Below are 25,420 nucleotides of genomic sequence, written 5' to 3'. Positions count from 1 at the left end.
TTTCGAACGGTGGAAGCACCAGTGGAACAAATGTATTAGTTGTAATGGAGAGTATTTTGAAGTGAATAAGGTTGTTTTGTCAACAATCTGAAAATAGATAGCTTTTAAAAAATAGTTCCTTTTTTTTGGGGGGGGGGAGGACCCCTCATATTGTGTTACCAGAGATTTTGCAGTAGTTCCATGTGCCTTAATCCAGCATTAGTTATATTACTGCTAAGCAGAAATATAAAGGAGGCAAAAACACAATAATTGTTCTGGTATACCTAAGAAAGCAGGTGCTATGGCCTACCAAACTATAATATGTATTATGGGAGTCATCTGTGTGCACTGTTAGTGGAGGACTTCTGTTTTACTTCAGGTATGTAAATCAGTTAAATAAGCATCCATTAAGAAGTGATAGCATTCGTGTTTTATGATCATGCTGGAGCACAGAAGCCACTGATAACAAGAACACATGCACAATGCCACTTAGAGTGGTGCAGTCTATCCTATCACTGCCTTGTGAAGGATGTTTTATGGAATGACATATGAGAACCTGAGAAAGTATTTTCTTTTTTTTTTTACTGTGTTGTAAAACAAAACAAACAAACTCCGTCTGAACAGGCAATGAAGGCCCAACAGTACTGACCAGTCGCAGTGTCATCCTCTGCCCTTAGGTGTTACTGTAAGCAGATATGGAAGGGCATGTGGTCAGCATGCCACTCTCCTAGATGTAGTCAGTTTTGTGACATGACTAGTGCTGCTTCTTCTCAATCAAGTAGCACCTCAATTGGCCTCACACTTGCCAACAACACTCAGCAGACATGGATGGTGACCCATTCAAGTGCTGGCCAAGCGCGACAGTGCTTAACCTTCAGTGTGCTATTGTGACATGAAATTTGATAGAGGTAGTATGATGATTTGGGAACATTTAAAATAGTTTGATAAGGAAGGAATGAAGATTAAGGTTTAATATCCAGTCGATGATGAGGTCATTACAGACAGAGCAAAAACTCCGATTCTTTCAAGGCTAGGAAAGGCCATGCCCTTAGAAAGGAACCATTCCAGCAATTGCTTGGAGTGATTTACATAAAATCTAAATCAGGATGGGTGGAAGTGGATTCAAACTGTCATCCTCCTGAATATGAGTCCAGAGTGCTAACCACTGCACCATGTCACTCTGTCTTAGTCTGGGCTCACAGCATTATATTAGGCATGCCCTACAGCTGAAAAGGACTGGCAAGGGAAGGTTGGTGAGACTATAGTAGGTGGACTTGAGCTTACTCAAGGTCAAGTCCAGTGATAACAAGGTGAAGGGCTACACCTTTCTTCAAATGAAGCTGGTAAGAGGTATCCCCGCTTGAAGACAGTTGCTTTACTGATGGAAATTGATTCAATAAATGAGGAATGCAGATCATAGGTAGAGTACGCTTATTTGATCAAAATATTAAAGCAATTAAAAGTAAAGTAAATGAACCGCTGATAGTATTTTACACATTATTTGCACCTCAGAGTGTCATTCACTTAGCAAAAAAATACTAAGGCTTCCTTCAGAGGAATATGTCTCATCTGATTTCTATGCAAGGAATTCATTGACAGTGGCAATTCATGCCAAATGTAATGTTTCATTCGGAAGAGTGTACATATCAAAACATTGCAAAGCTCAAATATTTGAAGGTTGTACAGGAAAGTTAGAATTTTCAAGGGAAAAACTCTTCATTATGGATCACTACAGATCCCCTTATTCAGATTACATGGTTTTACTCTCCAGACTTGGTGTTGGGCTAAGCCTAGTTCCTACGAACAATATGAAGTTGATTTTATGCTGGGATTTACAAACTTTCTGAATAATTCCCCACATGAAATAATGTTAATGGATTTACTTTAATCTGATGACCTGTTGCAGACAGAATACTTCCCGGCTAGAAGGAAGGGAGGAAGGAAGTTAAGGTTTAATGTCCCATCACCACTGAGGTGAATGTTTCAAGGAAGGTGAAGGAAAATGACCATGCTCTTTCAAAGAAATCATTTCAGCATTTGCTTGTAGAAATTTAGAAAAACCATGGAAAACCTAAATCTGGATGGCCAGATGTGTATTTGAACCAACATCCTCCTGAATGCATGTACAGTGTGCTAAAAATTGTGCCACCTTGCTTGGTTTCCATCTATGGTTCACAGAAGCACTAGCATGATCATAGAGAGCATCTTCATAGATTGTTCTCTACATGACAGGCACAGTGGGAGAAAAATTAGTAATGGTCCCTCAGATCTTTATACACCAAGGGTAATGCTGAAAGGAATCAACTCCGAGTCAAATCCCAAAGTACCACATCGAAGATTTAGAGATAAGAGTCCACCCCAATCTCAAAGCAAAAACTTGGCAAGAAATACACAATGCAGATGACTTGAACAATAAATATATTACATTGCTTCAAACCTTTAGCACTTTATTGGATAGCTCTCTCTTAGTAAAAATTTTATGCAGATATGCAGAATTAATTATCAATCTATACTAAACCTACATCATCTTCTCTACTCATATCATTCTCTTATTGTGTTTTCTCATGAGAATCTGGTCATGGCTGATGAGTAGTTTAATCTTGCTATAACCTTGGCTGTCTGCCCTAACATATCACTTCAGACACACTACTAAAAACAATAATATTAACATTGTGAACACTATTTTAGAATAAACTGAACTCTGTTACTAATTTTAATTTCTTTTATTCCTGTCTGAACATTAATTAAGCTACTGTACTTCTTCCAGGGCATTTAGTGGGCAGACAAGATGGTCATTATTTCCAGAAACAAAGTATGTACTTCACTTCACTATTACCTATAATTACAAAGGGCGTTTAAAAAGTTTTGCATAGTTGTCTCTAACTTTTTTATTTTTTGCAGGAGGAGAATGAAATTTTTTGTGAACATACTTGGAAAATTTAGCTATAAGCTGGTGTATAGAAGTATTTTCTTTTATTTACAGGTGAGCCATAATGGACCATGAAATAGATGTCAGGTTGCAACAACAGTCTGTGATGGAATTCCTCTTCAATATCGGTGATGACTCTGTCACATTGATTCACAGGAAGTTGCTCCTGTTTATGGGGAGGACACAGTTGGATTGCTACAGTATCCAGCGGTGGTTGCAGAGGTTTAAGGAAGGTGATTTCTCTCTACTGGACAATCCACGTAGTGGTATGGGGAGGACGCAGTTGGATCGCTGCAGTGTCCAGCGGTGGCTGCAAAGGTTTAAAGAAGGTGATTTCTCTCTACTGAACAATCCACGTTGCGGTAGACCATCGATGGCAGTGAGTGATGTGAATAAGGAGACCATTGATCAAATCATACAAAATGACAGATGTGTGATGACACGACAGCTTGCTGAAATGACTTGTTTGTCATTGGATAGTTTGGTATCACTGGCACAGTCACTAGGGTACAGAAAAATCTGTGCACGTTCGGTACCTAGATTACTGACATGAGAAATTCAAACGATGAGGAAGAATGTGTGCAAGGGTATCATGAAGACCTTTACTGAAGAATGGAAACAGTGTTTTGATGGTGTCATTACCCAGGGTGAAACATGGTTATTTTGGTCCAAACCTGAGAGCAAAACCCAATCCATGGAGTGGCGTCATCTGGGTTCCCCTTGGAAGAAGAAACCAAGACTTTCACAAACAGCAGGCTGAAAGGTAATGGCCTCTTTCTTCTGGGATCAGAGTGGTGCCATTTTCATTGACGTTTTGGAACCTGGCTACACAATTAACCAGGACCATCTCTGCTTGTCATTGGACAAGCTGTGACATGACATCAAGACCCACAGACCACAGCTTCAGGGTCAGCTCATAAGACTACACCATGACAATGCCCTTATGACGCAGGAGAAAATCAGGAAAATGGGTCGGAAAATTGTTCCTCATCCTCCCTACAGTCCGGACTTGGCTCCATCTGATTTTTACCTCTTTGATCATTGAAGGCCCACCTGCGCAGTAAAACATTTGATAGTGAGAAAGACCTTATTGCCTGTGTCAAGCGATGGTGTAAAAGTCAGTCCCCAGAATTTTACCAAAGTGCATTTACATCACGGAAAGAATGTTGGGCCAGATGCATTACAGCTGATGGAGACTGCATTGAGTAGGCTCAATGTATAACTAAATGTTCCGAGTATCCAGTTTCATGTTCCAAGTATGTTCACAAAAAATTTCATTCTCCTCCTGCAAAAAATAAAAACAAAATTAGAGATGACTGTGCAAAACTTTTTGAATGTACTTTGTATAATTCTGATAGTTACTGTTTTCCACAAAAGTGCAGTCACAGCATTCATCTCAAGACCAGATACCAATACTATCTCAGCTTGAGAGTCTTCATCCTGAAAATCAATTATTCTACTTGTTATACTGGTTGCCACATCCTGAAGGGACAAATTTTGAAAGTAGTGTTAGAACAGATATATTTAGTTGGAGATCACTGATAAGTACCAAGAAACATAACACACATGAAATGTAATCCTGTGGCTACTCACCTTTTTACATGACACCCGTCACATTCAAAATTAGGAGATTTAGCAAGTACTGAAACAAAATGACTCAACAGTGTTGTGTGTCCTTCAGTTTCTTAGTTTAATAAGCCATACAACCATAGCATTCACAATTGTTAATTTTCCATGCAGTAGATTGTAATTTTAAGGTAGGATTTAATTGAATTAATCATAGGTACTCAAAATAACATGGTGACACTGGCTTGAAATAAGGTGGTGATACTGGTTAGCATTAACTGTCACTACATTGGACCAAAAGGACTTTTCAATACAATTTAGGTTTAAAAAGTCTGCTTTCGTGTACATGAATAGTGAAATCAGTTGTATGTAGCTTGCCCTGTGTGAAGCAGTGAAGTTGAGAATGTGGTGCAAAAATACTGCTACAAATTCTCCATGTTTTTTTATTAATTAGAAAGAACAGACTACAAAATGTCTACCTTTGAGAAGCATTCTTGAAGCAAGGTGGTGTAATTCTTTCAACATCATGTTTAGCCTGGACAAGTATTGGATCCACAACTGCAATTTGCAGGAGATAACTTATTAATGCAGAAGTGCTAAGTACGAACTCCTTCCATAGATTGGATCATTGCTAGCACAAATATTTAATGTCTTGCAGAGCACATTAATAAATGACCTCATTCGAACACTGTTGGCAGGCTTCTTCCCTCTGTTCAGTCTGTCTGTGGTACACTTTGTTACACATAAAAAGGGGTTCACAAAATGGAAACAACAAGGTACACCGGCCAACCCTATCTCAATGATGCACGCTGGATCAACCAACTATGCACATTTCCTTGTAGAAAAAACATTCACAAAACAGAACAAAAAGGAAAAAAAATTGGTCATACTCAGGTCTGTTCGCTTCTTAATTTCTTTAGCAGTAATCTTTTCATAATAATAAATATAACATGCTTAGCAAGTGCTCAGATTTCACAATGGTTGTATTAAATCCGCATATAACACAGAAATCAAAAGTTATTTCTCACAAATTCTTTTGCAGTGGTTTAATAATATGTCTTTCCCCTATATGTATTTATAACTACCATCACAACCACAAATGAGTGGTCATGGAGAAAAATGTGTCAGTGACAGACAGGAATGTATTCACAATTTTCTAGAAACTAGCTACTGAGCTGGATTTTTCCAGAAAGTTCCAAAATCTTTGAAGATAAATGTAGCAGATAATTATAATAACTTTAATATCACCATTCTGATAATGTGGAGTTAACTTAAAGGAATCTTGATTTTCAAGTGGCAAGTTGTATGTCACATGCTAACAAGTTGGATCACCTCGAAATCTGCTCATATATAATCTGAACAATAAAACATTATAACACAATATACAATAAAAATTGTATGAATAAAAATTAAATTTATTACTAAACTAAGTAACTTTTGGTTCTGAAATGTTCTATTTAAATAATAATATTTTATCACATCACTGATTAATTAATTTAGTATACACTACAATACACATTTAATGGAATATACATCGGTATATATCTGACAGGGAGAGTGGTCCTCATGCCACAACATGTGATATGTTCCAACCCAGGTAACCATTAAATAACCATCACTGTCAGAGATTGACAGCATACCACATGAATGTAACAGTAACACTGTTCCATTGCAAACCTATCTACATAACAAACGGCATTTTAATATAATGTAGGAGGAAACATGACAATTACCTCCCAATTTCATTACTGCCAGTGTTTCCAAAGGTTTCTGAGAAAGCAATGTAAAGGGAAGTAGAAGAACATCTCAATGGACATTTGCTATGAAACTCACAATGTGGTTTCAATAAAGGAGTATCCATAGAAAACACAATTTATTCCTTTATGTGTGAGGCACTATCATGGCTAAATGACAGACTGTGGGCAGTAGGTATTTTCTTGGATTTAATGAAAACATTTGTATATGGGGACCATGCAATACTTTTGGATGATTTGAAATATTATTGGATTAGGGGAAAATCTGAACAATGGCTCACTTCATATCTGGAAAGTAGGAAGATGAAGGTTGTCTACCAGTGTAAACAAACAGAGAAGTAGTTTTAACATGACTGGGACGTAAAGTGGGGGTTTCCACAGGGTTATGTTCTGCATGTGTTGCATTTCTTATACCTACCAATGCTCTCCAACTAAACATGATGGGTGCCTTAAATTTTTTTTTCTTTGAAGATGATACAAGTATTATTGTGAGAGATATAGAATGTAAAATGAATGACGAGCTAATAGAATAGTCAGTAAAATTAGCACATAGCATTCGCAGAGCTGATTAACACTTAATGGCAACCAATCACAATGTGTACAGTTCCTGACATGGAACTCTTGTAAAAGCAAAATTTTATTGGTCTCAGATAAAACTTCAGTGAAGTCAACCATTTCTACTTCTTAGAACTGAGGGTAGATGGAAGGCTGTCTTGGAAGTATCACATTAAAGCTATTGTGCAGAGACTGAAGGCTGCTATCTTCACTATCGACATCCATGTCTATACTCGCAAGCCATCTTATGGCATGTGGTGGAGGGTACTTTGTGTCCCTCTTTCCCTGTTCCAGTCACATAAGCATCAAGGAAAGAATGATTGCAGGTAAGCCTTGGTATGGACTCGTATCTGTCTAATTCTGTCTTTGTGGTCTTTTTGCAAGATATATGTAGGAGGAAGCAATATATGGTTGACTCTTCTAGGAATGTACGTTCTTGGAACTATAACAGTAGACGATAATGTAATTCAGAATGCTTCTCTTGCAGCATCTGCCAATGCAGTTGGCTGAGCATCTCCATGACAATTTCGCACTTACTAAATGGTAATGAAAAATGTTGCTCTTCTTTGGATCTTCTCTATTTCCTCTATCAGTCCTATCTGGTACGGACTCCACAGTGATGAGCAATATTCAAGTATTGGTCAAATGAGTGTTTTGAATGTTACTTCTATTGTTGATGAACTACATATTCTGAGGATTCTTCCAATGAATCTCAGCTCAGCATCTGACATGCTTGTGATTGATTTTAAGTGTTTGTTCCACTTCGAATCGCTCCATATGCATATTCCTAGATATTTATGGAAACAACTGCTTCCAGTGATTTTTCTGTAATTTTATAATCATACAATAAAGGGTCTTTCTGTGTATGTATTCACAATATATTACATTTGTTTATGTTGAGGGTCAATTGCCACTCCCTGCACCAAGTGTCTTCCTGCAATTCGATACAAGTTTATAGTGTCACAATTTTTCTGTATAGAACAGAATGATCTCCACTGTCTCTGACACTTGAAGGCTTGTTTATTTTGCTTACTTTCACACTGTTGTCTCACATACAGAGATTCTGAGGAAACTATGTGCACTTATCAAGGATGTTCTTGGTGGAGAAAAGGGCAATCAGACTGATCTGTGATGTCAGAAACTGAGTTTCATGTAGGCCATTGTTCAGGTTTCTTGAAGTTATACCTCTTCCATCCCTACACATATATCGCACCATGGGAATTGCTATTCAAACTATTCAGTCGCTTACAAGAAACTGCAAGTTTCATTCAATGAACAATAGATGTAAAAATGATACACACTTTGATAACACTTCCTTCAGCATAGTACAGAAAGGTGTGCACTTTTCAGCAGTTTTCATTATCATTAGGCTTCCAGCAGAACAGAAAAGATTGTGTGATAAATCACAATCACTCAAACCCAAGCTGAAAGGTTTCCTTGAAGCACACTCATTTTATTCTGTACAGGAATTTCTCACAATAATCAAGAACCTTTTTCTGTAATGTGTTATCTGTTTGTTTACTCTCTCACAATTTCTTTTCATTTTTATTAATTCTGTTGTTTTTAAATTTTCTAGCCAGCATTCTGTAAACTATGTACTAACTCATACTATGACCAAGTAGCTGTCACTTGCTTGGTCTTACAGAATCTGATAGATAAATGAAATAAATAAACAAAATATATTTTAAAAAAAGAAAACAGATGGATTTGGTGGACTGACAAACACAAAGTCCCAATATGAAAAGTAACAAAAATCAGTGTGATGGACTAGTCTGTTAATCTTGTATTGGTCAATGATCCAAAACACATTTCTTTAAAAGGTGAAATTCTGGAAGCAGTACATTCTCAAAGATAATCAATTGTCTCTCATTACAGATCTGCCCCAATGCTTTCAGTTTTTTTGTTTTTGAGCAAGTATTCTGTTTCACAATACACACACATTTTTCCAGTAATACTATGTGGAAAACGTCTCAGTTTTACTTCTGTAAAGGCTCCTCTATAAGGAAAGCCATATAATTGCTTAAATATAAAGTCCACACAGAACTAAAAATGAACAGAGATGTCCTATTGTTCCTTTCCTTGATCTAGCAAAACCATTTAGTTTGTGCTGATTATATAATCTATATGGGAGTGGGAATACTGGTATTTGTGCCACACTTCTTGAAAAACAGAAAATTCACAATAAAACAACTATGACAATGTGAATTGGAATAGATTGCTGAGTAACAGAAAGATACTTTACAGCCTACTTTTAAATGTGTTTGTCTTCCACTCAGTGCTTTCTCTATGTGGTGAGTAACAATCCATCTTAATTGACATTGTCAATTATGAAAAGGATAGACTGCTACTCACTGTAAAGGTGACACACTTAGTTGCACATAGGTACAATGGAAAGAAGTTATACACAAAGTTTTTGGCCAAAACCTTGTTTAGAACAGAAAGGAAAACACACACACATCCACATTTCATCCATACATGACCATTACTTCCATCTGCTTTAGCTGGACTGAAACTGTTGCACTGAATGAATGCAACAATCATGAGTGGCACAGGGAAAGGCAATGGATAGCAGACTATGGTGGAGGGAGAGAAGAGTGCTGTCTACGGACAGCATGCAGGGACTACCGTACAAGATGGCAGAACAAGACTCAGGCAGCATCTGGAGGTTGTGGGGTTGGGTCGTGGGGATGAGGGGGTAGGTGATGAGAACAGGAAGTGGAAAAGAAGAGGAGCAGAGAAGGGTGCATTGCCAGACAGTGAGTACAATAAGCCTGAAGGGACCTAAACTGGGGGGATTTTAAAGGACAGGGGAGGCAGAAACTGTTGGGTGGAGGGTGTGGTAATGGCAGGTTATTGTAGATCGAGGCTGGGATAACCTTTGGAGCGGAGAATCTACATCTACATCTACATCCATACTCCGCAAGCCACCTGACGGTGTGTGGCGGAGGGTACCTTGAGTACCTCTATCGGTTCTCCCTTCTATTCCAGTCTCGTATTGTTCGTGGAAAGAAGGATTGTCAGTATGCCTCTGTGTGGGCTCTAATCTCTCTGATTTTATCCTCATGGTCTCTTCGCGAGAATGTGTTGTAAGGATAACTCCCATCTCTGTAGCTCATACAAGGTAGCAGTGGAGGGGAGGGCCAGATGGTCCAGGTTGTGAAGCAGCCATCAAAATCAAGTGGGTTATATTCAGCTGCATAATGTGCCACTGGGGAGGGGGTCCACTTTGCTCTTGGTCAAAGTTTGATTGTGGTCATTCATCCTATTAGACAACTGGTTGATATTCAACCAATATAAAAAGTTGTGCAATGATTACAAGGATTGAGCAGGCCTTGCACGTGGGTCTTCCACAAGGAAATTTCTGAGATTGAATCCTTTGCTCTCCAGGATCTGGAAGAGCATTCCAGACACCACCTCCATAAGTTATTTAACTTGTTACCTTGGTGATGATGATGTTTTGTTTGAGGGGTGCTCAACTGCATGGTCATCAGCACCTGATTGTTACCTCGAGGCATCACAATTCATCCCCTATCCTATCCCTGCCTTGTTGCACCTAACCAGCCCTGGCCACCTTCCAGGAATTCCTTATCTCCAACTTGGCCTCATCATCCTTCACCAAGTCGCTTCTTAAGAACACCAACCTTTTAGCAGAAGAAAGGCCAGCCATAAACAGCCTCAAAACAGATCCTCACCTAATCATCCTGCTTGCAGACAAGGGTTTAACCACTGTTGTTATAGTGACTACATGCTGAAATACCTTTATCAGTTGCCTGACTCCTTCACCTATAAATTCTGCCAGAGTGATCCCATCCCAGAATTCCAACATATCCTCCAACACCTACTTAAAACCATAGGCTTGAATCCAGTTCCCTCCTGATCCCCTTGACACTCCACCTTCTACATATTCTCAAAAACAGACAAACCTAGAAATTCTGGATGCTCCAGTGTAGCTGGTTACTGTGCCTCGACTGAAAGAATGTCAGCCCTCTTTGATCAACACTTGCAACCAATTGTGCAAAATCTAGCATCCCATGTCAAAGATATCCACCACTTGCTTTCCCACTACTTTACCTCCTTCATCCCTACTTGCCACTGTTGATGCCACTTCCCCACACACCAACATCTCTTATGCCCTGTGCTTCAGACTCCATATCCAATATATCATTCATCTTACACCTTACTAACTTTATCATAGCACACAGCTACTTCTCCTTTGAAGGGAAGATATGCAAACAAATCTGTAACACAGCCACGGCACCTGCATGGAGCATTCCTATGCCAACCTGAACCGTAACTACAAAAACAGTAATGTTTTCTGTATATCACTAAAAGATCTGAACTCAAAAACTCTAAAGATCCATAAGATCATTAAAAAGAATGAATTACCAGAATAAATATCTCTGGCGAAAAGGAGCCTTGTACTGATTTACTGTATACATAAAATTAAATGGCATTGCCAACCGTTGCACTGGAGGACTATTAAGTATTGAGACCTGACAGCCTTTGTTGGCAGGAGTAATTGGAGAACTATCTATCACCAAACACAGTTGCTCTTCAAAGTATTATATCTTAGATTTAACGCAAACAATGTCCTGCAGATTATACATTATATGTCTGGCACAGTTGTGGTAAACAGCAGTAGATGTCCAGAGGCTTCTAGGCTTATACAGGGTGATTCTGTGGTTATGTTACAAACTTTCAGGAATGCTGGTGGACAAGAAATGTATCAAACTGAGGTAAGCGACTCTGGTCTGGAAACAACTGCATCAAAAGTTATAAGCCAAAATTGTTCTGACAGGGGACCTCTTCTTTGCAAGCTCTTTGCTTCCCATATTTTAAGAGGCAGTACTATGAATCAAAACAACAAAAAAACATCCAGGAAACATGAGCTCTAAAGTGCATACCTTAAGAGCTATGAACACTTGTTCATCTTTGCTACTTCTACTAAACGAGGTTCATAGTTCTTAAGGTACGCACTTAAGAGCCCGCATTTAATGGACACTTTTTCTTGTTTTAGTCCATATTACCTCCTCCAAAAATAAGGAAAGCAAAGAGCTAGAAGTAGAAGAGGTTCACTATCAAGGCATTAGAACAATTTTTCCTTACAACATTCGACTCTGTCGTTTCTGGACCAAGGTCCTTTACCTCAAATTGAAATATTTACCCGTCTCCAGCATTCCTGAGAGTTTATAACATCTTTATGGATCCCCTCTATAGTGCAAAAGTGCATAGTGTTGGTGGAAGTCATGGTTTGACTGTATTCTTTTAGTTGTATATTTCCTCGACGAGTGTGAATTCTGACTCGGAAATATGAGAACATTTCAGGTAGCCAAATGTATCATGCAGTGTCATTCACTATCAAGGATATTATCTTTTAGTACAATAACTACAATTCAAAGTAGTACTAAAATGACAAAAAGTTAAACAAAATCAACCAGAGAGGGAAAATGTTAAGCTACTGTCAAGATATACTCATAAAGCAGAAATTGCTATCTGCATTAGACTGTTCATAGCTCAATCATGTTTGCTCTTTCGTAATAAAGTAAGTGTAGTGTCTTGGAGAGGTTTATAATACAATGACACAAAAACAGGATTTTCACTATGTTTTGCTAAGTAGAACCCGAAGGCATCTTAAATTAGATCACATACAGGCCGCAGTCACAGCACCTACTAAATATCATTTCAAAGCTTTGGCTATAGTTCCAAGACACAGATAGTCACAGGTCAGTATAATATTGGCTAAGATCATTATTAATATTGTCACATAGAAGAAGGTATAATTAGATGAATGACGAACACTAATTTCACTTAACGAAGGTTTATTCAACACTTGCGCATACAAGAGCGCAGAGCGAACTGACTCCGGCCAGAACACTTACAGTATATATACAGTTACAGAACATCCAGTACAATGATTCTTCGCATTTGTGGATACTTCTAGAATGTACTCGAACTGAATACAGTTCAGGTGAGTTTTGAACTCACAACCCTCCATGCAACAGTCTAGTATCATAACCACTACACCATGGTGACTGTGCAACTCAGCTTCTTCTGCAACATTGCTCCCTCCTTAAGAGAACAGCATCTCAGTGTTATGTCCTCCTAGACCGGGATCAAGCCATCGGTCCTGCATACTCCAATTCCCTATGACTGATGTTCGCCCTGGCGGTGATCTTCTTAGAACTTCCTTTACCGTTATGCTCTTCGTCACCTTTCTGTGTGTTGCCTGTCGCTGGAGTTTCAAATTTACCCTGGGTTGCAGGATCCTTATAGGGCTTCATTTGAAGGACATGGACCGTATCTCTGATCTTTCGTCATCTTGTGTCAGGGTCGAAATCTTCAACTTCATAAGTACCATCAAACAACTGTTTTACAACCTTATAAGGTCCAAAGTAGTGCCTGAGGAGCTTCTCAGAGAGACCAACCTTCCAAACAGGAGTGAGAATCCAGACGAGGTCACCAGGCTGGTAGACAACAGGGCGGTGGCTCGCATCATACCTTCGGCGAAAGTTTTCTTGAGCCTGCAGCGTGCGGAGCCAAGCTAATTGCCAAATGTAGTTATCGTCCACATCATCAGGATGTAACAGAAACACAGTGTCCATTGTTGTAGCCACCTCACGCCCATGCTGGTTGGTTGGTTGGTTTGGGGAAGGAGACCAGACAGCATGGTCATCGGTCTCATCGGATTAGGGAAGGATGGGGAAGGAAGTCGGCCGTGCCCTTTCAGAGGAACCATCCCAGAATTTGCCTGGAGTGATTTAGGGAAATTGCGGAAAACCTAAATCAGGATGGCTGGATGCGGGATTGAACCGTCATCCTTCCGAATGCGAGTCCAGTGTCTAACCACTGCGCCACCTCACTTGGTTCACGCCCATGCACCAGGAAAAATGGTGTAAATGCTGTGGTGACTTGTTTGGCGGTGTTGTAGGCAAATGTCATGAAAGGTAACACCTCATCCCAGTTGCTCTGCTCAACATTAACGAGCATTGATAGCACGAAACTTCCTGGCAGATTAAAACTGTGTGCCCGTTTTAATCTGCCAGGAAGTTTCATATCAGCGCACACTCCGCTGCAGAGTGAAAATCTCATTCTGGATTGATAGCACGTTGGCCAAGGTCTTATTAAGGTCTTCAGTAAGCCTGTTAGTTTGCGGATGGTAGGCAGTTGCCATGTGATGAGTAATGTTGCACTGACGGTTTATCTCTGTCACAAGATTCGATCGAAAAACTTTCCCTCGATCTGTAATTAACGACCTTGGGGCAACGTGTTTTTAATACAATGTCTTTCATGATGAATTTGGCTAACTCTAATGCTTCAGCTGTTTTCACAGCTTTTGTAATGGCATAGCATGTCAGATAATCATTGTAAACAATAATCCATCTATTGCCACTAGCAGACATTCGAAATCGTCTGAGGAGGTCAATCCCAACACACTGGAAAGGTGTTTTGGCTGGTGGAATTGGTATGAGTCAGCGAGGTGGTTTCTGAGGAACTGCCTTTACCCTCTGGCACTCTCGACAGTGCGACAGATAGTGATGGACACTCCTAAATAAACCTGGCCAGAAAAATTTCTTGCAGATCCTATCGTATGTCTCAGTAAATCCTAAATGTTCAGCCTCAGGTGTGTCATGGAATTTCTGCAGAACATCTAAGCGCAAGTGTTTAGGAATCACTGGTAGCCACCTATATCCAAATGGATCAAAGTTTTTCTTGCAAAGTAATCCATTAACTACCTCAAACTGTCCTTTCACATCCTCTGCCCGATTTAAGGCAAGCATAATTTGAGATATCTTGGCATCCTTTTCCTGCTCAGCAGAGAGATCCTGGAGTGCAGTGAGACAGTCACTATCTTCATCAAAGTCTTGATGGTCTTGCACAGGGTTTCTTGAGAGACAGTCGGCATCTTCCATAGAGATACTGTCAACAGCTGTACATGGCCCAGATCACAGCAAGACATTCTCTTTCTGTAGTTGAGTAGTTTCTCTCAGCTTTTGTAAGTGTCCTTCTCTTTTTCATCCGAAATTTGCACCACAACAGCACTGATCCCATACTCACTGGCATCTGTGTGTAGTTATGTAGGTGCTCTCTCATAATACAGACCAAGTACAGGGTTAGTCATCAGAGCTTTTCGCAGCACATCGAAAGAATCTTCTTGAGCACCACCCCAGGAAAATTTAGCATCAGCTTTTAACAACTCTTGGAGTGGTCTGGCTTTGATATAAAAGTCTTTGATAAAACGACAGTAATAAGAACATAATCTGAGGAAGCTTCTCACATCTCTAATACTTTTAGGAATAGGAAATTCCATTATAGATCTCACCTTTTCTGGTTCTGGCCGCACACCTTCATTTGACACAAGGTGTCCAAGTATTTTGATTTCTTTTGCTACAAAAAGACACTTTCTTGGATTAAGTTTCAGTCGGCCTGGTTGGAGACACTTAAGTATGGCCCTCAGTCTTTTTGTGTGTTCATCAAATGTCTCTGACAACACTATAATGTCACGTAAATAAAAAAGACACATCATCCATTTCAGGTGCCTCAGAAGATTATCCCTCATCCATTCAAAAGTTGCTGGTGCATTACATAAACCAAACAGCATTACCTTAAACTCATACAGGCCCACAGGGGTGACGAATGCTGATTCCTGACAATCAGCCTCATCTACTTTGATTTGCCAGTATCCCAAGTACATGTCGATGGTTGATAAAAACTTAGCCCCCTTCAGACAATCTAGTGTATCGTAAATTTGTGGAAGGGGGTAAACGTCCTTTTCAGTTATCTTATTAAGCTTCCTGTAATCAATGCAAAAGTGCCAACGGCCATCCTTCTTCCTGACCAGAACCATTGGTGATGACCATGGGATCTGTGAAGGCTGAATGATGACATTCTTCATCATTTTCTCTACCTCGTCACAAATTATTCAACGTTTGGTTGCTGACACACGGTATGCTCTCTGGCTTATTGGTTGACAGTCTCCAGTGCCAATCCAGTCCTTCACCATCAATTTGTCTAATTTGCTCTTCACCTGTGGATTGAAGCATTCAGAGAACTCTTGAAGAATGGCAAGTAGCTTCTTCTGTCATTCCTTAGTGAGATCTGGTGATAGTCAAGCTAGAAGATCTTTTCTCGTAGCGGTAGTGCAAATTTCGCCCACAGACTTGGCGTTGGAGGTTTCTATGATGCTCAGCTGTTCGGCAATTAACGGCTCAGCGTGTGCTGTGCACATGCATCTTAGAAGGATCTGTGGTTCTCAGCGACAGTTAACTACCCACAATTCTTAAACAAGATGACAGACGCTGGGATGACCAAATTATTTTTCAGTGGTATGCTTCTCTTACATTCCACTACAAGATCCATGGGTTGATGCATTGCATGACACACGGCAGTTACCTTTCTACTGCTGACTGCAGGTATGATCACTTTATGCAGTACACATAGTCTCCACACACTCGGATGCGCATCTTCCTGTCCACAGTATGTCATCTTGTCTAACATAATCTTCGAGTGACCACAATCTATAATCACCTGAGAAGCTTTCAAATAGTCCCATCCGAGAATGACATCACGGCTACACTCTTGTAAGATGATGAATTCTAAGGGCTGTGTATGGCCACTTGTATCCACACAAATGACACATCTTCCTGTAGGTTTTACATATTTCCCATTAGCCACCTTCAGCAGAGATGTTTTGTTGTCGATGAATACAGTTTTCTGCAACTGGCGATGCTACTTCACCAAAATGACTGAATATGATGCTCCAGAGTCCACAAGAGCGGGCTGGTCAGCCACCCATGAGGATATCGACATAGTTTCCTATCATTTTTGTAGTGATCAACTGTAGAGGATTTTTCTCTTCGGTGGCCTCACCTCCAAGGAAGGTCACACCCTTTAGTTTTCCAGGTTGCGGCGGCTATGTGATCGGCCTGGGCTTCTAAACGGTGATGGCGACTTTGATCGGAGTGTTGGGGAGTGTCCTCCCCAGCGGCTAGCTTGCGGCAGTGGTGACCTACATCGTCCTGGTCCTGCACCCACATCTTCTTGTTCATCTTCATCATCCTGGAGTTGGCGTCGGCTAAAATCGATCTGCTGTCTTCTGGTGCGGGCGTCATCAAATATCCACCACCTTTCTCAACAATAGTGAACCACATGTCCTAGTCGTCCGCAGTGGAAACATACTGGTTGGTTATCCTTGGTCCTCCAGACGTCAGTCTTCCTTGGTGCCCAAACAGGTTCTTCATGCAACGATGTAGGAACATAATTTCGCCTGGTTCTTGACTTTTTCACCATTTTAAAGGGAAATGTAGGACGAGAGGTTGGGTTCAATGTCTGTTCCACTTCCTTCCTTATGACCTCTTGAAGCATCTCGGTTTTTTGCTCACCATGCAATCCAAGTGTCTTCTGAACTTTCTATCCCACTATCTGATGATGAACACTTTTGAAATCAGTTCCTTCCTCCATCACAGACATTGATACAACGTTTGGAAGCCATTCAAACTTCTTGCATGTAATTCTTTTTTGATGCATTGTCTCAATAGGCTGTCACCATTTTATGAAGTCATCTGTTGTCAAAACCTCCTTCAGGAGTAGGGCTTGATACATGTCCTCAGCAACACCCTTCATGAGATGTGCAACCTTGTCTTCCTCCTTCATTCTAGGATCCACTATTTTACACAACTCCAAGGCGTCTTGAATGTAGGATGCTGTAGTTTCTCATGGAGGCTGTGCCCTACACTTTAATTTATCTTCAGCCTTGCACTTCTGTTGTTGTGTGTCACTGAAATACTTGGGCATTTCCACCTGTAATACTTCCGAGCTTGTGAACGTCTCCTCATTGTTCTCACACGATTGCTTGGCAGTGCCCTCCGAGTACAAAAATATGTCAGCCAAACATATGGTGTCATCCCAGTTGTTAAATTTGGCTATACACTCATATACCTTCAGCCACTTGTTTGGACCTTGGCCATCATCACCAGAGAACCTGGAAGGATGTCTCATATGGTGGCACACAGTTGCTGTCATTGTAATGGCCTCTTCTTCTTCTGTCTCCATTGGTTTGCAATCTGCTGAATATGGCTCAAACTTGGGTTTCTCGCCAGGTAAACGGGAACTCTGCCGTGGCCTGATGGGAGCCACTGTGTTGTCGATAATGTGCACTATCACAAGTTCCAATACCCAGCGCCTCCACCAGAATAATGTCACATAGAAGGAGGTGTAATTAGATGAATGATGAACACTAACTTCACTTAACAAAGGTTTATTCAGCACTTGCATTAGATGAATGATGAACACTAACTTCACTTAACAAAGGTTTATTCAGCACTTGCACATACAAGAGCTCGGAGCGAACTGCCTCCAGCCAGAACACTTATGGTATATACACAGTTACAGAACATTGCAGTACAACGATTCTTGACATTTGTCAATACTTCTAGAATGTACTCGAATCAACTATAGAAATTAAAATTTTACAGTTCAGGTGAGCTTTGAACTCACGACCCTCTATGCAACAGTGTAGTATCATAACCATTGCACCACAGTGACTGTGCTACTCAGCTTCTTCTGCAACAATCTTTGATCTTAAACACATGCGAAATTCAACAATGTCTGCAAGACATTTGTCTGCAGAGGTTGTAGCTTACAAAGGAGTTGCAGTTTCCCAGCAAACCACATATCAAAGATTTAGAGCGCTTGGCTTCTCTCACTCAACACAGAGCAGAAATTAGCCCATTTATTTTGAAGTCAGAATAGTAAAGTTGACTCGAGCATAAGTGAATGAAGAAATGTGCTCTTCATAGACAAATTCTACTTCAAGTTGCAATAATATTCACATCACACACCTGTCTGGGTCTTCATTTGTTGTTGCGTATTTTAACACCCACATGTACAAAGATGAAGTACTGCAACCACTTGTGTGACATTTCAGCTGTGTTGTTAGTTGGCAGTTCCTCTACATAGAAGACACTGCCCATTACCATTAAGCGGCTCTCATATATGAATTTCTCAATGGTCAATGATGTGCAAAAAGATAGTGTAAAGATGACACATTAAGTTCCAGACAGGCACAATTAAACATAACAAGCTTTCAGCCACATCCTTCATCAGAAAAAGAAAGAGAAACATACACCATTGATTCACACAAGCAAACACACCTCACTCACATATGATCGCCAACTCTGGAAGCTCAGACCACAATGCAGCTATCATATGGAATGGAAGTAGCATTCTGGAGGGGCAGGGAAGGGGAAGGGATAGCAGTGTAAGGGTGGGGGGGAAGAGGAACACTGTCTAACGGAGTTTGCAGGATGCAGTGTCAGGAGGTGGTGTGGCAGGCAGGTGGGGAAAACAGAGCAAAAAAAGGAGAGGAGCAAGGAAAGATGGGTGGGTGCATTGGCAGGGGGTAGCAAATAAACAATGTGGGAGACAAGAATGGGGAGGAAGTGACAGGACGTAAGGGACGGAAACAGTTGGATGGGGGGGTATGGGGACAGTATGTTACCATAGGTTGAGGCTGGGATAATTCGGGAGCAGAGAATGTGTTGTAAGGATAATGCCCATCTGCATGGTAACATGTCTAAATCTTAATTCTATAGGATACTAGTGGGTTGCTCTCAGGAGCTGAACAACAGCCAAGTAGCCACAATTAAGATCTTTTTCAGATATTTGCACAGCTCTTTCTCATGAATGGCATTCTCAACATAACTCTTGAACCATTCCAGAGCACATATCACATATCACATCAATACAAACCATGAGTGTTCTTTCTTTCTCTCTTATTTAAATTAGTGTTTTCTCATTGAGAACCAAATAGCAAAGCTTTTAACACTTTGTCATGCCAAATGCCTGTTTCTTGTTTTGCAACCCTTCAAAAATATGCTTGAATCTCTCAGTTATGCTTAAATTTGGACACTGTAGATTCACCAAATCGAAAGACATACATACTGACTTCAGTGAGTCTAGTATTCTCACAGTCACTTGTTTTGAATATTAGCCAATCAGTTTTAAAATTGTTTTTCTGAATGATTATTCATTTTATACTTTCTAATCCTAAGCTATGACAAATTGCTTTCTGAACAGATTATCCACCATATACTTTCTATCCCTAAGCAATGACATAACTAAGTGCTGTTTTATGATGAATATTACAAAACTCCTTTGTAAACCATTCAAAAATAGTATACACAGTCATTTACAATGAACAAAAGCTCTACAGTTCGTTAAATGACACAGTCTTTCAGGTGATCTTTTACAGCCGTCTGTGTACTTCCAATCACCAGTATTCATATTGTGGACTTTAAATAAAATTGGTGTTCTTTTGAGGGACATTAGTATTGAGAAAACACAGAAAACAGCATATTTTGAAGATGTTTTCTATGTTTGAGGTTCATTCAAAAATAAGAATCATATGAAACTAAAACAATGAAACAAACAGTAGAAAGTAATCAAATTATGCCAAGACAGGGTGTATACGTGGACAAGGAAAAAAAATTCCCGGATTTCCCGATTAAAAAAATACACTTTTTTCCATGTAAAGTGACAGTATTCTCTCCCACAGAAATCTACAACTTATCAATCCTTTGAATAGTTAACATTTTATACACCAGCATAGACCTTCCAGCCGCCACTTTAGAAAATAAAACCCAGCAAAAAAGAAAAGGTCCTGGAAAGATCTCTGATGTGCAGCAACATGTACACTGTATATTTTCATAATTACAAAAGTATAAATTCGAATGTCACCAAACACAGCACGATAGTTTCCAAAGCATCGAAATAGAGATTGCGATGCCCTTTTGTAAGCAAATCATAGCTCATGTCACGTCATCTCGCCAGCCATGATAGCAGATATTCAGAGGATAGGAAACATGATGTTTTCAGCCACTAGCAACATCACTTAAGAAGAGTGGACCCACAAATGAGAAAAGTTAAGGGTTTAAATTAATAAACATAGTGTGGCTACAAGAAAAGCTAAGCTTTCACATATAACATTGATCTCAAATATTAATACGCTACAACAGAAGCTATGCTTTCACATGTGATATTGGTCTTCTTTTTTTTTTTTTTTTTTTGCACGTGTTACACTTTAAAATACTTCACACAAATGTGCCAGTAAAATATAAATATCCTCAAAGTGTTAAGTTTCAAATGAGATACAAACGACCTGTAATTTAAAAAATTCATTGCTCATTCTCGCACGTAACATAATTCATCTTGAATAAAAGGAAATTTACTTTGAAAGTAATGCTATTCAAATCACCATTCACCATATTTTCCCAACACCTGTCAGAAATAGGTTCATTTCGGCTGTTGCCAGAGAGAGCCAGAAAACAAGCCTTATTGCACATGCACAGCTATGATGGCATAGGAAACCTGTATGTTCATACGTATAAAGCATTAAGAGATCTTACATTACGTCATAAAAGAAACAGAACATCAGAGGATATTCCAATAGCTTTGGAATTTTGTAAACCATGCTAATATGTATAATTCAGCTTGAAGTGCACATTCGTATGTCCACATTGACAATGAAGTAGGTCCAAACCTCATATGAAGCTTTTCAGTGTGGTTTTCGGGATGTAAATTTCTTGAAGCACCAGAACTGTACTATCTCACATTTGGTTCTTTATTACGGCAAAATGCCAAACATGCCAGAAGATGAAAATGTGGAAATTCAGTGAACAATTGGAAATTTCTTTAGCAAAATGACGAAAGTAACTTCATCGTTCTGGAAGGCGATTATTGCTTGATTGCCCAAAATGTCAAAATAAAATAAAATCTAGAAACTTAAACTGACAATATATTTCAGCCTTCCATAACTATGTGAACGTATTTTAACTCACTTGATAGCTCCAGAATTTTTTTTCCGGTTAGCATCTGGGTTCAAGTAGCCAGGAGCGGGAGAAGGTACTGCTCATATGTGACTGAACTGTGCATGCGAATAAGCCCACTGGCATCTGCCCAAATGAATCTAATGTAAACAGATGTGATGTCACGCTCATCAGAAGCAGTTTGCTGTTACGAAGTATAGCATAGTCTTTGCCCTAAGGCCTTTGACGTATTTTGCTATCCGCAGATGCTTGTGTGTGCATGGTACTTTGTTGTTGTAAAGGGCGTATTTCTTTTGCAACTAAAGTTTTATATTGTTTTTTTTCTAGTTTACATTTTATTGCTCCAGTATTATTTTGCAGTAGTGGGAAACAATATTGTTCTTTATTAGAGTGTCAGTTTTTACCAGTCAAAATTACAAAAATTTAACTGAAAATTAAAACCATGAAAAATTCCCAGGTTTTTCCCAGTTTTCTACCAGATAAAAAATTTCCCAATTTTTCCCAGATTTCCTGATTGTCCCAGGGAGTATACACCCTGCAAGATCACAAATGATAAAGAGACACTATGTACAGAGCTACTTCCAGGAGTATTATTATGACAGCGAAACACAGAACAGGAAAGGAGTTAAAAGTAAAACAAACAAGTGAGCAAAATCTAGGACAAGCAGATGCAACCTGTACATGGACACTGAAGAAAGAAAAAGGAAGAACAGAGAAAGATCAAGGAGAGTCAATAGCATAAGATGATATAATGAAAAGTGATGGATAATCTACACTTCTCCCATCATATTTTAAACTATCATATTTCCACATTTTCTTATTAGAGTCAAAAGGCAAAACTTATTTTCCAAACGAATAAATATCAGCTCCTAATATACTATCAATGTTAGGTACCTGTGATGGAGGCTCTATTGAGCAAAAAAAGACAGGGTCCGGCACAATGGTGTCTATTCCAAAGCTTTCATTCACAGTGACTTTATTTCTTAAGGACAGAGCCTTTCTAGCTCTTTCAGCAATGGCATATGATGATGTCAGAAAATCTCCTGTTACTGTACTCTGAAGAAACAGAAAAATTAATGTTAAACTAAATAAATAAGACCTAAACATGTCACACAGCATATTCCAACGCTATTAAAATTTTAATCTCACCTTCAGACCTGAAACAGCAGCAATATTTCCATTTGTTACTTCATTAACTTCAGTAGTTTCATCTGCATAGACAACCATTAGTTTCCCAGTATTCTCCGTCAGTTTTTGCTGAATATTATAAATCTTTTGATTCTGAAGAGACAAGAATAATTGTGGTCATCAACGTGAACAGAAATTCACTCACCTCTAGAACAACTAAAATTGTTTCTTATGCATTTCAGGAGGAAGGAGAAATATTTAAACCACTCCCTGTGCTTACTGCGCTTAATTTTGTAGCCAAAGGTCTCTTGTGGGGGGAAAAAAGAAAACAGTGGCATCTGAGATTTGGGAGGTCAATGGTCAATGTCACTGATTAGCTGTATCTTTGCCATCGCACATTATATAAAACTAGCTATTATGCATAGTGGCACTCACATGTCAGTAGTTTTGTTATGATGAGTAATGGTGAGTAAGTAAGCTACTGTATGAGAAATAACGTCAGCTGCCCTCATGTGTGTACCTGTTTGGTTAAGTACAGCTTGTGGTGTGTTGACCTCCCCTCTCCCCCAAAATGCATGATGACATAGTATGCACAGTGTCATTACTGAGCAATGCATGCAGAAGGGTATGGGTTGGAATGCACATCTATGCACCTTACTATGGAAGTGGCTATATATATTATACAATGTGTACATTATGCAACAAATTTACATGATTTATATTCACTAATGAATATTTTTAATCTCCACATCAAATTTCATCAGAATTGGTTCAGCAACTATGTCATGAATATATAGCTGACAGTTAGTTTACAGTTAATAATATTAATATGAAAGTATGGATTAAACATGTTGAGGATTGTATAACCATTGTAACCACAACATTGAATTGTACTGCATGGAACGTATAAACCAATAAAAGCATTTGCACAAATATGATAAAGTTCGAAAGTCACAGAGTAAATATTTGTAACCTAATTCACATCACATTCTTCCAGTCAATAAATGTCTTGTACTACACACTTTCTTAAGTAGCCTATACTCTTCTTCAGTTATCAACCTATCTCCAAATCAAATTTCATCTAAAACAGTTCAGTGGATTTGTCAAGAAAAGGTAACAGGCAAACACATTTTCACACTTACAGTACAGTATTAGTATGGATATGGATTTTTATCCCAAAATTGTTGATATAACTGCTTACTAACATTTATCAGTTCTGAAATGCCTCACATGAAAATTCTGGACGACTGCCAATCAATGTAGCTGATATGGCATACTGTATGAATAAAATGCCTGATACATGAATATAATTACATATTTAAAACCTACCATGTAAAACCGACCTATATAGCTCTGAATGCAAAAACAGTTACACAATTACAAATTCACTATCCTGCACTAAGATTCAAGCAGCAATCAATTCTCTTATTTTGGATACTAAATAAAGATGGCAAGAAAAAAGCTTACTAAAATCATTTACAACAAATGTATTCTTTTCAGCAAGTAGCAGGGGCAGTAACCCATCAGAAAGCAACATTACAACAGCATTCCACATTCATAGGCTACGTTTTTTCTCCTGATCATGTCCACTAGGACCCCAGTGGTGATAAATAAACTCATGCAGAACCAGTACTTCAATGTCCAGTTTTCATTTCAACCTGCTACCATTGACTTACTGGACAGGTCATCTACTGATTAATAATTAATATCATGCTGCCTTTCCACAACTGGACTCACTTCAGACTGTCTGTGCATATGCTGTTTACCATCCTCTGCTGTGGATTGGATTTTATATATTACTTGAATTGCACAGACTTGTACATTGCTGCCTGCTATCAGATGATGCACTGTTACTGCTTGTATTTGCATTTTGTGTGACATCAAGCAGATCATTAAACAGTAGCAGAGTGTTAACACAGCAGTCAGATAACTCTGAACACAAATATCATTGCAGCAAGTTATTGACATCTAACAACCCTCCCAAAATTTTATGGCACTATTTCTATCCTTCTCGATTATGTCCCTGCAATTACTCAATAGGACTGTAGTTACGTGACCACCAGAGCCAGGTGAACATCTTCGCATGCAATAACTGTGCCTAAAACCAGTCTTACGCATCAGGAAATAATGAGCTTGTGCACTGTCTAATCAAATATATTGATTTGCAACTTGTATTGTGTGTGAAAGAAATGAGTGCACATGACATGCTGGTAGGTTTCAGAATCATGTGAAGGATGGTGGCATGAACACCAATCCCCAGCTGATCTCAAATAAACTTTCCCCACTCTTGGTTTGAAGTGCATCTTGGGTTATGATGCCGCCATCAACTTGCAACAACACTAAACACAGCTCACTGGTCCAGGTACAGTTTTTCACACCTCAAAATTCCAATGGTTAAGTTTCTTCATTGATGGTAATGTCAACTTCACTAATCCACAGTGAAACAGTGGCGCTAGAAAGTGCAGTTGCTTGTACGTTGTTGTCTTGGACACATTTGATGCATTGTGGACTGTCTGATGGGACTGAAGCTCCTGCCAGTGACTTATCCTATGATATTCCACCAGAGACAGGACTAACCAGCTGTCCACACAAACAAATGGTCACTTCCAGACTGTGGTCAAGAGTACAGTTGACCGCCCAGTGGAAGAACACATTTCATTTCACTCAGTTCAATGGCTGCTTCACAA

General features: G+C 39.3%; 1 protein-coding gene across 1 annotated transcript in view; it reads right to left on the bottom strand.

Moving 5' to 3' along the window:
* The window catches only part of LOC126175458 (ribosome-releasing factor 2, mitochondrial), a 225,111-nt gene that overhangs the window by 86,368 nt on the left and 113,323 nt on the right, over positions 1-25,420 (bottom strand). The window contains exons 8-9 of the mRNA XM_049922265.1: positions 22,755-22,886; positions 22,500-22,661 (exon numbers count right to left, since the gene is read on the bottom strand). Of these exons, the coding sequence (XP_049778222.1) occupies positions 22,500-22,661; positions 22,755-22,886 (294 nt within the window). The remainder of the gene's footprint in view (positions 1-22,499; positions 22,662-22,754; positions 22,887-25,420) is intronic.

This window comes from Schistocerca cancellata, chromosome 1, assembly GCF_023864275.1.
Source record: "Schistocerca cancellata isolate TAMUIC-IGC-003103 chromosome 1, iqSchCanc2.1, whole genome shotgun sequence".
Classification (NCBI taxonomy): Eukaryota; Metazoa; Arthropoda; class Insecta; order Orthoptera; family Acrididae; genus Schistocerca; species Schistocerca cancellata.
The sequence above is the reverse complement of the archived record's forward strand: the minus strand, read 5'-3'. Positions and strand labels throughout refer to the sequence as shown.